The sequence below is a fragment of the Diadema antillarum genome, unplaced genomic scaffold, assembly GCF_040938485.1.
Source record: "Diadema antillarum isolate AM-2024a unplaced genomic scaffold, OU_Dant_1.0 seq00001161_RagTag, whole genome shotgun sequence".
NCBI lineage: Eukaryota > Metazoa > Echinodermata > Echinoidea > Diadematoida > Diadematidae > Diadema > Diadema antillarum.
Window position 1 is genome coordinate 755,229 of NW_027271970.1, and position 12,367 is coordinate 767,595.

Consider the following 12,367-nt stretch of genomic DNA (forward strand, 5'->3'; position numbering starts at 1 on the left):
ATGTGACATGATTAGGACAGCTATTACCTGAACATCAAGGAGTCTACATTCATTTAGTAAAAGCTTGCTACATCTTTTCAAACTTAAAGGACAAGTTCACCTTTATAGACATGTGGGTTGAGTGAATGCAGCAATATTAATAGAACGCATCAATGAGAGTTTGAGCAAAATCGAACAATCCGTTCAAAAGTTATGAATTTTTGAAGTTTCTGCTCAGTCACGGCTGAATGAGAAGACTACTATAGCTTGTGATGTCATATGAGTACAACTATATAAAGAAAGTAGATACTCTCACTTTTCTCACTTAATAAAAGAACATTCGACTTCTCTCTTTCAGAAGTCAGGGGTAATAATATTACCCCTAACATATAAGTCAGTAACAAGTCGAAGAAATGTGCACTTTATTCAAAAAGTCAAGTTTTGTGAAATTCTCTTTTTATTTTCCTTATACACTGTATCGTTGTACGCATGTGACATCATACACTGTAGTAGTCTTCTCCTCCAGCAGCAATTGCACAGATATTTTAAAAATTCATAACTTTTGAACAGATAGTCGGATTTTCCCCAAACTTTCACTGATGTGTTCTACTAATATTGTTGCCTTCACTCAATCCACATGTCTATGAAGGTGAACTTGTCCTTTAAAGGAAAATTTGGTACTCTCAATCAGACGAACTACTGAAAGTGAGATGACCTCTGTCAGACATGTATGCATGACTGTTCAAATGCCAGTGCACAAAGTTTATTGGGACACTTCATAGAACAGTTACAATGAAATCACTCACAATGGTAAAAACAGTTCCAGTGCTTTATGTCTATTATTGAACACTTCACATGTTGAAACACAATTAGACATATCACTTGGCACAGGAACACCTACAGTGTCCTCATCATATACACGGAGTCACATCATATTCTTAAAGATGGGTATTTGACCAACTTGAAGAGATGATCCCATCATATTGAATGAACTGAAATACACTGTACACAGAAATATACAGTTTATATTTTACATTATGCCAACTTGTGATAATGAGGGAAAAGGTTGAATTCTTGCAGCTGAAGGCTGAATTACTCCAGGTAGAGTTTTGTAGAAGGAAGAATAATTAGAACGAATATTGGCAACTTTTAAAAAATTGGACAAGATAAAGTTTGAGTCACAACATCTCATGATGGCATGGCTCTTGACATAATGAAACCAGGCATTTGTTTGCTTTTTAGAAGTAGGTTCATGAAACCCCAAGCACTCGATGCATTTGTACCTTCCACACAACTGTAACGAAGTATTTACATAAACTTATGACAGTATGAGTCTGTGCCTTTGCTTGCCGAGTCACCCCATGTCCAAAAACATGCCTTCCTTTTGGAACTCATCTGCAAAGCACACTCGACTCTATATTTCCATTCCTTCATCTCCACTTATCATGGATTCCCTGGTTTTCTACGGGACTTATAAATATGATTGAAGAGGAGATGGAGTGATGGTGGACATCATAAAAATCTTTGTCTAATCTAAGATATGCAACTAATCAATGATCAATTTTGTTTTGGAGGCGGCGTGTATTTCCCTTCCTTGACAAGCTGGTCTCGACGTTTCATGATGGTCCTTATCCTGTCCAACTGGAAGTACAAAGAATAGTCAAGAGAAAAAAGGGGAAGAAGAAATGGTTAGAAATCTGACAGATGTGTAATCTTATTCGGGCACTGATGTACTGTATACGCCGAATATTTCGCGAGGTTTTTATTTTCCCGAATTTCGCGTGTCAGCTGCTATTCGCGAAATTAAAAACACACGAAAATATTGACTCTGATCCTGATATGAATGTGATGTACGCGTAAACATTTCTCCGTTCAGTACAGGACTTCACGATCGCGAATTTAACCACTCGCGAAATCGTCGGGAATTCTCGATTCGCGAAAATTTAGACTTGCAAAATATACAGTAATTATCACAGGTGGTGGTGGTAGTGGTGTGTGTGTGTTTATGTATGTACATCCAGTTGACCTTTGACCTTACTTCACTAGTACTTCACACTGCTTTTCGTTTTTGAACTACATCCACATGAAAACAATGCTGTGACACATCAAATAAATATGGGAACGTCTTTTGTCTCTAGCTAATTCATCAAATGGTAAAGACGATTTCTTCATCGAAATCAAACCTCAGACTCTAAATACATACCTCTTTGCAAATCTAACAAGAAATATTAACATATTAAGGAAGTCTGCATCAAGCAATCTTCTCAGTTATGACTGATATCACAAGTCGACTGTATAGACAATAAAATTACAGTGGACTCTCGTTATAACGAAGTCCTCGGGACTGACATTTTTTTTTTCGTTAAATCAAAATTTCGTTATAACTGAACAAATAAACAATGAAAATTCAAAGAGTGGATAATGTTGCGGCCTGAATTTCTACTTAGTTATACCATGTTCCTTATAACAGGAGTGCACTTGTATACAAGTATACATTCATATCTATCAGGAAAACATTGTACATGTTATTTAAATTTCAGTGACAAAATTCTGAAAAAAAAAAAAAAAATGCCACATGTATTGTTCAGGCTTGCATGCCATAAGGCATACACTGTGATAAAAATGAAGTGGTTTGTGAAATATTGCTTTAACCAGTGCTCAAATGCATTGATACTGACGGTGCGATGGAAGGAAGGATCAATTTTTCATCTTTAACACGTTGAGGACGAGTCCTGAGTATACTCGAGCAAGTGTCTAAGGAAAATGCGTGTTGTAGCAAAATCAGCTCGTCCTCAACAGGTAGAAGAAGGTGTTTGCGTATAAGACCACGCAAACGGTGCTTTCATTTCATTGTACATCCTTCAATACGCTTTTGGTAAAATGAATGGGTTTGGTCAAATCATCGATTCTTCAATGAATAAAAAAAGGGAAGAAAGTAGACAGTAATCACCCATCGTTCCCTTATATCTTTGTCTTTTTTTCTTTTTTGGTCCCACTGATTTACTGTCCTTCACTGCTTATGTTGCTAGAGGCATTCTGGAAGAACATTCTTAAAGAGCATACACGTATTGTTTCACCATTTTCATGGGCCTCGGGGTCTTGACACAATTTGACAACCCTGCTTTCATGTTCACACAACACTGGGCTAGCCTAAATCCTTATGGTATATTTGTTTTCTTCCTTTTCTTTGCAGTTTTTTAACTGTAACAGCTTCTTCCTCAGCGAGGGACACAACCAGCGTTACTCATGATATACCATGCCACACAGCGTTGGTAAGGGTCTTACCCTCTTTGATCCCGTCACGCATTCTCTGAAGTCTTCGATCTCTATACTGCACTCCTTCTCCGCCCGCAGCGCCCCGATTTTGGCCGCACACCTGAGGAAGTCTGCTTCGTAATTCTTGCACTTGGGATCAGGCAGCCCTCCATAGTCTACACCCTGATGTGTGGTATAGTACTTGTCAAACTCGTAAATCCTGAACAGCGGCATTTCTTGGGACACAAAAGAACATTTTGAAACAAGGCAAAGAAAATACAGAATAATTTGGGTAAATGCATATGAAAATACAATGGTACACGGTATTGCCTTAAATGCATGCTTTTAAGCAATCATGAGGAGATGTATGGTCACAGAAGGTAATTGTTTCATCTCTTGCAATACTTTCCCATGCACCTGCGGATTATGTCATGGGAAAAATCACAGCTACACATTACCTATCCGAGTCTTTTACAGCAAAGCTGTGTTTTTGACAGTGCACGAACACAGTCTTCATTCTAGTCCTATCAAACTAATTCACACTTAGAGCACTCAGATGACAATAATTGTGGATTGTATATCATGATCGCTTACTTTATCTGATCCATCTGGGTGCAGATCATTAGAGCAGATCATTTTCAGTCTACTTAAATAAATCTATGATTTACACATCTACTAATGTATGTTGTTGTTCAGAAGTATTAGTCACATTGTATCTGCCTACCACACTAACGTTACAGTGTAGATAGAAATGTATGTAACTCGTGTAAGCTTACATCATTGATTTAGGGTGCATTTTTCAATAATATTACTTTTATTTGCCTTTTTTTTTTTTTTTGAGGGGCCTTTTCTTGAGTTGAGAAAAGTCTTGATTGTAATGTGCATGTTTCATTTCCTCTCTGTGTAGAGTAAAGCCACCAGTTTTCGGACACTTTTAGAAGCTTTTCTGCAATATTTGTTCAACTCAAATAATAAATTATACAAAATCACATCTACAACAATGTATGTTAAATATATCAAACTATTTTTAGCTCAATGTTGATTTTGTTAAATACATCATAAAATTTCACAAAATCCCAAAATATCATCACCTTAATAATCCACCAGAATCCGTCTGGCCTCTCCAGAATTTGGACGTGCACTATACGCTTTCAAGGCCGCTGAAAAATGCGCCACACCATACCTTGTTGGCGAAAGGTTGCAGCGGGGATGTTAAAGCCCCTGTTGGTGTTCGAATTCTGGCAAGTCAGCACTTGCATTCAACCCTTGTACATATTACAAATAGTCACCGCATCGGCACGTACAGAGATTTTGATTTTCTTTGTGTTTTTGAGGATACCATCACACTGTTCCTGAGATTGCGATAAGCAAAAAATCTTGTAACAGAACGCAATATTTCTTCATTTTAGGCACTTTTTCAGCAACCCTGATTCTTAAGATAGGACTTTAATAAGTCATGCAAGCTTTAGAAAAGTTGCGCCGATTCTGCATTCTGCATTTTTGATGGCTAAATTTGGGATCTTACAACTTAGATCTAACCGTTAGATGGATTTTTGGAGGTGAATAACACACTTTCCTGTTGTGAGCGACAGTGCCAGTATGTGAAATGATGTGGTATAGATGTGTTGTGACAAGAGAATTTGCTGGCTTGTGATTAGTGATAAGTGTCCAGGTCGGATTCTTGAGGGTGACCGAAATTTCTAAGGGCTATCAATTTGCCGGTAAATTGGTTTTACTTTTACTCCAGTCAGATCTAAATAAGTCAAAGTGCGTACATCTCGGGTACATGTGTAAGAGCTCATACAGTGCAAAATTGTGTATATTGGTGTATTGTCTCACATTAACAAAGTGGCCTGCCCCGACCTGAGGAAGTGGAACTGAGCTGAATCTGCTTGCTTGAGATCTGTGAGTGTGACATGTCGATTTCGTGCCTCTACGCAGCGCGCAGTTACCGTTCCAGATCTATCCTATTCTGACATCTGAAGGAACATGTGGGACTATGAAAATCTGAACTGCACTGGTTCTGTGTGTGGATGAGTTTGGACATGAACTTCATGAAGTCGTGGGTATGAAAACTAAACAGCCTATCGAGCAGCTAAATGATACCATCAGCGTTTAAATAGATTTCAAACACGCTGCCAGCGAGTAGGACTTACTGATTTTCCCCGAGAGATGTGTTTCCGGTCGAAAACTTGATCCCTCAGCTCAGTTCATCTCCGTAATCCGCTCCCGTTTTTGCGAATTTGCCAATCTCGAATGTCCGATCTGCAGGCACAAGGTGGCGCTATACAACTTTGATCTAGTACTAGGCAGTGCCGTATATTAAAGTGAAAACTAAGTTTCGGTAAGTGCTGGAGAACCCGTCTAGCACCATTTCATTTTTACTTGCAATATATCGAAAGAGTCCACTAAGAAACTTACCTGGCTGACGCGGTTTGTCGGAATGATGAGTCGATTTGGAGTATTTTGAGAAAAATAATAATAGTAGGAAAACCGACTTTTATTCCAGAAGGCTCCAGACTAACTCGGTCTCGGGAAAAATTCGACCCTACTTCAGACAATTCACACGCAGTAAGTGATCGCCACATTCTACTGGCCACTGCAAAGTACCAAATGAGGCCTAACTGAATGGACAGGAAAGTGCGTGCTAACGTACTAGTAATCCTGTACAAAACACTTGAAACAAAAATGACAGCGCGCGGTCCTCAGTTGCTGAGACGCGCGGTCGTTGGAGTTTTTGTTGTTGTTTATCAACGGCCTTTGATTGATAGGCGCACACTAATTTTGCTTGCGCGCAAAAGAGGTTTTTGATGCGCGCGTTGTAGCAACTCGGACCATTACTGCGAGTAGCCAGAACACGAAGCGCTAGTTTATACAGGCGGCTCCCATTAGAGGGACAACCATTACAACTCATCCCGCCGTCAAAGCGAAGCCGAGTTATCCCCGAGTCCGAGTTTAGCCTGACCCCGTTCGGGTAAGTTCTGAGACTGAACCTTTTTGGTTAATATTTCGCATTTTCGTCGTTACCCATCGAATATCTTGTAACAACATCGTTATCCTGCACATTTCCTAAGCATACGTTCACATTTGGGAGCGAAATTTGACAACTTTTGCAGGCCTGCCAGAACTTTGTTTGGGCTTTAAGAGAGTCTGGCCAACTGCTAATTTGGACGCCATGTCGTTACCGCGCGTATTACGCGTCACAGGATTAGCGTGTACGCTCAGACGTAACAAAATAACCAAGCCAAATAAGGGGCAGTTAACAATGGGCATTGCGTATGAGCGCACTTCAGTAACGACATGGCGCCTGTAGATCACGGGACCAGCTTTTGACCAATCACAGGCTTCAAAGCACGTAAGCCAAAAACCGAGTTGGCCAGACTCTCTTAATATACGGCACTGGTACTAGGGGTGGTATTCTGAAATCCTTCCTAGGAAGAAATTTCTTCCTAAGTCAGGACTTTTTCCTAAGTGGTATTCTGAAAATCTTCCTAAGTTTCTTCCTAAGTAGACTTAGGAAGAAACTTAGGAAGGGGGAGGGAATATGCAAATTTCTGACTTAGGAAGAAGTTGGTATTCTGAAATGCACTTAGGAAAGAAATTTAGGAAAATATTTAGGAAAGCTCCACCCCTGTCCTAAGTGCGTTGTTAAGAATAGCAAACTGCCAGCATCGTGATAGGCGCGCTTGTCAGTCATTGCGCGCACATGTACTTTGATGCGCGAAATGAGCGTGAGAAAGGGGACATGCCGCGCACTCGTATATTTGACCCTACGTCATAGTAATATGCGATTGTCATTGGCAGACATCGGTTAGTTCCTTATGATACGGCATTTCGTATTGGCTTAGGAAAGGACGTGGGCGGGAATAAGGATGGCCTAATTTGCATTAAGAAGTGCCTAGGAAGAAATTTCAGAATACCAATTTTGTCTTTCCTAGGCACTTCCTAAGTTTCTGACTTAGGAAGAAACTTAGGAAGAAACTTAGGAAGATTTTCAGAATACCACCATAGGTTACTAGTATACAAATATTGACTGCTCATGAGGATGATGGTGGAAATTATCATTCCCGAGGTGCTTTTCATACCGACCCTTCTATCACCCCGAGGCATTAGCCGAGGGGTGATGGAAGGGTCGGTATGAAAAGCACCGAGGGAGTGATAATTTCCTCCACCATCCGAATACAGAGCAGTTAATATTTGTTTTATATACCTCATCCGCGTTTAAGACTTAACCAAGATCTAGGGCTAGACAAATACGAAGTAGTTGTAAATTTGGCCTAAACGTTAGCCCTAAAAATCAGGGGTGGTATTCTGAGGTCGTAATTAAGTCTGTAATTAACTTCGTGATTAAGTCGTGAAGTTAATAGGCCCTTAATCATGGGCAAAATCGGTATTCTGAGGACGTAATTAAGGTATGATTAAGTCCCCTGTAATTATCTTAGGTCCCTCCCATCTAATTGTTATTCCATCCAATCAGAGGCGTTGTTAGAAGCCAAAATGATGACTACACGCGCAACTATGCCCTCAATGCGCGCTCCTGCACGCCCCCTGTAATTACAACCCAAGCTCCGTGCGCACACTCCGGTATTTGATTACAACCCCTCACCTACGCACGCGAAGATCTCAACCTCTTTGCTCACATAAAATGACAAAATTCCTCGAAGATCGGCTATATTTCTTTTTTTCTCTGAATTCTACGGATACCATGAAAACAAGATTCAACCGCTCCTCGGTTACCGAAGACGGTAAGCATCGTTGTGGCAGAGAAAACACGATGTAATGCGTGATATCGGAGTAGTTAATGACACTCTTTGGTATCATTAAGTTTTCCATTAACTTTCATACTTAATTACACCCTCAGAATACCGATTCGTAATTAACTCTGTGATTAAGTCCTCTCAGAGGTGCACGCGCATTGATACGCGCAAATGCGTAGGTCCTTCCCGCCAAAACGCTTGTTGTCATGGTAGTTAATAAACCCCCTACTTAATCATGCTCTCAGAATACCAATTCGCTAATTAAGTGCTAATCAGACACTTGATTAGCTCTCAGAATACGGCCCCAGGCCACAGCCTGCGCTTGCTTGCATGGTTTTCGTGCGTTTCGTAGACTACCCAGTACGCACGGTACACTCACACGGCCTTCGGCGAGCTCCTGCATAAAATCATGGCAGTAAATTACAGTATACATCCAGTTTCCCGTCGCTCGTGTTTTAATTTGATATTTCCAACATGCTGAGATTTGTCTCTGCTTCGGGATCCTAAGAAATCCTAATTGCAAAGTGTACGATCTTTGATCCAGCTCACTTCAAATCACGGAGGAGCGCTCGATCACCATGCCAAGTTGAAACATGCCTGCTGTGCGATGATTTTGCATGCGTTTATACGATGCGCGTAGTGAACGTCTTTGGGTGGAGGGGTTGCGGACACCGCGCGCGAAGTCTAGTGTACTTGTTATGTGTACAAAAGTCGCGGAGGGTTTACGAATTCTATCACGAGGGTTTTGCCTTTCTATCACGAGGGTTTTGCCTTTCTATCACTTACATGAAAACCCTAAGGCAAGATAGACGGAACTACACCTTGTCATGTGATATACTTTTGACCAATCAGTGATACGAATCTCACTTATGAGGTATATAATATTAAATCGCGGCTCTCCCCCCCCCCCCCCCCTCCCCGTCTAACTACGCATGGTTAGAGTATTAACTTGGGTAAGGGTTAGGATTAGGTTCAGGATTAGGATACGGGTGAGGGTCATGGAAGGGTCCAGGGCCCTAGACCCCTAATAGCACCGTACTCTAGTATTATTTTTCTGTCGTGCGATTGGGGTCTGTTCGATTGATCATTATTCTAATGACACAAATGACAACTACTAGTATAGGTTTTCCCGGTCAATTTCATACTTTTGTCATTCAAGTTCCTATTCCGAGCATTCGATTTCACGCATTCCACGCTCGCAGCGCTGAATCAGCAATCAAATTCAAAATCCGGTCATTCGAATTCACTATCCGAGCATTCAAATTCACTGTCGGAGCATTCAAATTCACTATCGGAACATTCAAATTCACTATCGGAGCATTCAAATTTAAGAGAGGAGCACGCATTTCATCAATGAGCATTCAAATTCATGTCAAGCTGGCGACGGAATCTCGTCGGTCATTCAAATTCGTGAATAGGCAACCATGTTCCAAATAACTGCATTCAATTTAAAAGAAGTCCTGAATTTACTTAGTTTGGGGCCGTGTATGCACGTGTTTCTCATTTGGCTTTGAATATATTGGGATTTATGATGATTATTTATTTTGCAGTAGAGGTCAACCTGTTCATTGACAATTTTTAACTCGCGCTCAGCAAAAAGGAATATACAGGCACATGTCCCTCGGATTGGACATAAAATGGAGGTTCCATGTGTGAGAGAGTCACAACGCATGCACGTAAAAGATCCCACTTCATTTATTCACCGCAGAGAGCAGAACATCCAACTGGACCCCTGGAAGACCAGCTATTGCAGCACTGCTGAATATGGGTTATCCAGCCATCTTTTTTGATGGAAAATGAAACAAACAAACAAACATTAGGCACTGTATAGACCTACAGACGAGCATGATACGGAGGGTTGGTTGACACTTTCGAAGAAAAAAAAAAATTTCGACTATAATTATTGACACTGATACATGAACATTTTATACGTCTTGTTTGTTGTGTATTGCTGTCTTATTAATTCACTTTTGCGGGATTATATGAGATCATTGTGTGTCAGTTTGTCTTTGATGAATTGTCATTATGGGATTGGTGTTGGGACGTTGACAGCATGCAGTATCATCAAGAAATATGATTGAATTGCCGTTGTGTTGTTTGGATGCACTACTAATTGGACATCACAATTTGAAATTTATTGAGATAAAAAAACAAAGAGTACATGAACAGAGAACAATGTAGAACCCGTACACAATCATAATTACACTATATGCAAGCCTTCATTGGTTGTGTTGGCCCTTTTTCCTTTCTTAAAAGTCTACTCCATTTTCCTCGTTAAATTGATTGCACGAAGTAGGAACTTGATCGCCTAAAAATGAATTTGAACGCTCCAAACAAGCTCATTGGGACTAGCACGTGACAATCGCATGAATTTGAATGCCCGAGTAGGAAAGTCGGTGCTCGCATTTTGAAATTGAATGCCCAATCGTGAATTTGATTTCACGAAAACGAAACAGAACGCCCATAAATGAAATTGATCGCTCGGATTCTGAATTTGAATGCCCGAATATTTTCGCGTGCGTGCGCTGCGTGAATTTGAATGCACATTAATGAATTTGAGTGACAAAAGTATGAAATTGACCGGGAAAACCTATATTATGCAAAACGCAAGTTAATTCTAAAACCTTGGGATGCGGGATTGCTGCAGGCCCTTGGACAACACCCTCCTAGCCCCAAGAAGATCTCACCCGCTCTCCCTTGAGGTTCCTTTTAGCAAGACCAACTGCTTCAAACAGTCTTTTTTCCCCAAATCTGCCAAAGATTGGAACTCCCTCCCCCACTCATTAATTTCCATCAAGAACTCAATGATATTCAAACAAAAGCTAAAGAGCACGCAGCTCGATTAGATACCGTTCCCTCACAGACCGCTATCAACGTTGAGTGATGTTCCGGATGGAGCTTTTCAACCGTGATACCGTGAAACCGTGAACCCCCCCCCCCCCCCCTACTGATTCCTGCCAACTTTGGTCAAACTCAAGAAAGTTCTATTCAAAAAGAAGCTAAAACCCCAATGTAAGATAAGAAAACGATTAGCTCACTATTTTATTGGTGCAGGGATATTGTTGTGCCCCACCGTAGGGCCCCCTATAGGAAACCATAATACAATAATATTGCCTTTTGTACATACTAGTACTATGAACCCCCCCCCCCCCCCGTAATGATATCTGCAGGGATCTTATAGTTGTGGTTGAGACCTAATTTCGGGTTTCTAACTTTATTTTTTGGTGAGATAATGAGAAACCTCTTATGAAATATGAAAGAGCATGTAATTCTATGAGGAATTCAACGTTTATTTGATAAAAATTGGTTTTGAATGGCTGAGATATCCAAAAAAGAGCGATTCTAATAAAGTGTGGGACCCACACTTTATCACGATCGCTTTGTTTTACTTTGTTTTTGGATGTTTTGGATGTTTCAGTCATTCCAAACCAGATTTTCATCAAATAAACTTTGAATTCCTCTTAAAATGGTATGCTCTGTACTATATCATAAGTGTTTTCTTGGTATCTCGCACAAAGTTAAAAGCCCAATTCTCATCTCCACCAGTACTGTACCATTCCTTTAAAATTTGGTCAAAATCTACCTGTACCTATCTTAAAGAGATGAAAATGTGACTTTATTGAAAGTGAGCTAATTTTGTGTATTTTGGCCCCACCCAAATGAGAACCCTGGGGGAGGGGGCAACATCATAATTTTCGTGCCCGAAAAGATAGAAATAGAAGAAAAAAGTCTCGAAAATTTCTTTATTTGAGTATGCCCCCCCCCCCCATGTTTCTATTGTGGCATAAATCACTTACCAAACGTTTTCCAAAGCTTTTGTTGCACGGAAAGTTGAATGACGTCGTGCTGATGAGGCATCATTCTGTTTGAAAAGATTGTGGAGGCACAGCCGCGGCCGTCGCCGTAAACGTCACGACGCGAAAGCGCCACCAACAGCTGACCAGTTTGTAGATTGAACTAGAATATCATCTAGTTGACACAGACGCCGCCAATGGTCCCTCGGTGGTCTCTCTTCCTACGATCTTGTCACCAGTCGTTTGACAGTTACGTCATCAATCAGATTGAAGAGCTTGATGCAGCGATTGGCATCTATCTACACAAAGTAAACTGATCTATCTACACAAAATGCCGTGTATGCCTTTGCGGAATTTTATCGTCAACTTACGACGTAATTCCGTTGGAATAATGCTGCACCTGCTAATTGTGGGTCGACCAATCACCTGCCAACATATTATGAACGTCATTTATGCGTAAAGATTAGCCTCATCCAGTATATAGGCAACCTTTCAGCTGTAATAAGAGACGGGACTTGAGGTTAGCAGGTTAAGATGTGAACACACCGCAAGTACCTAGTTAGCCGTCTAAAAATGTTTTCA

General features: G+C 40.7%; 1 protein-coding gene across 1 annotated transcript; it reads right to left on the reverse strand.

Moving 5' to 3' along the window:
* Positions 1–611: 611 nt before the first annotated feature.
* Positions 612–5,474, reverse strand: LOC139744347 (NADH dehydrogenase [ubiquinone] iron-sulfur protein 5-like). Its single transcript, XM_071654789.1, has 3 exons — positions 5,391–5,474; positions 3,265–3,470; positions 612–1,620 (listed from the first exon to the last, which is right to left on the reverse strand). The coding sequence occupies exons 2-3, from the start codon at positions 3,466–3,468 to the stop codon at positions 1,537–1,539; spliced, it is 288 nt and encodes a 95-aa protein (XP_071510890.1). The 5' UTR covers positions 3,469–3,470; positions 5,391–5,474; the 3' UTR covers positions 612–1,536.
* Between the last annotated feature and the right edge of the window lie 6,893 nt (positions 5,475–12,367).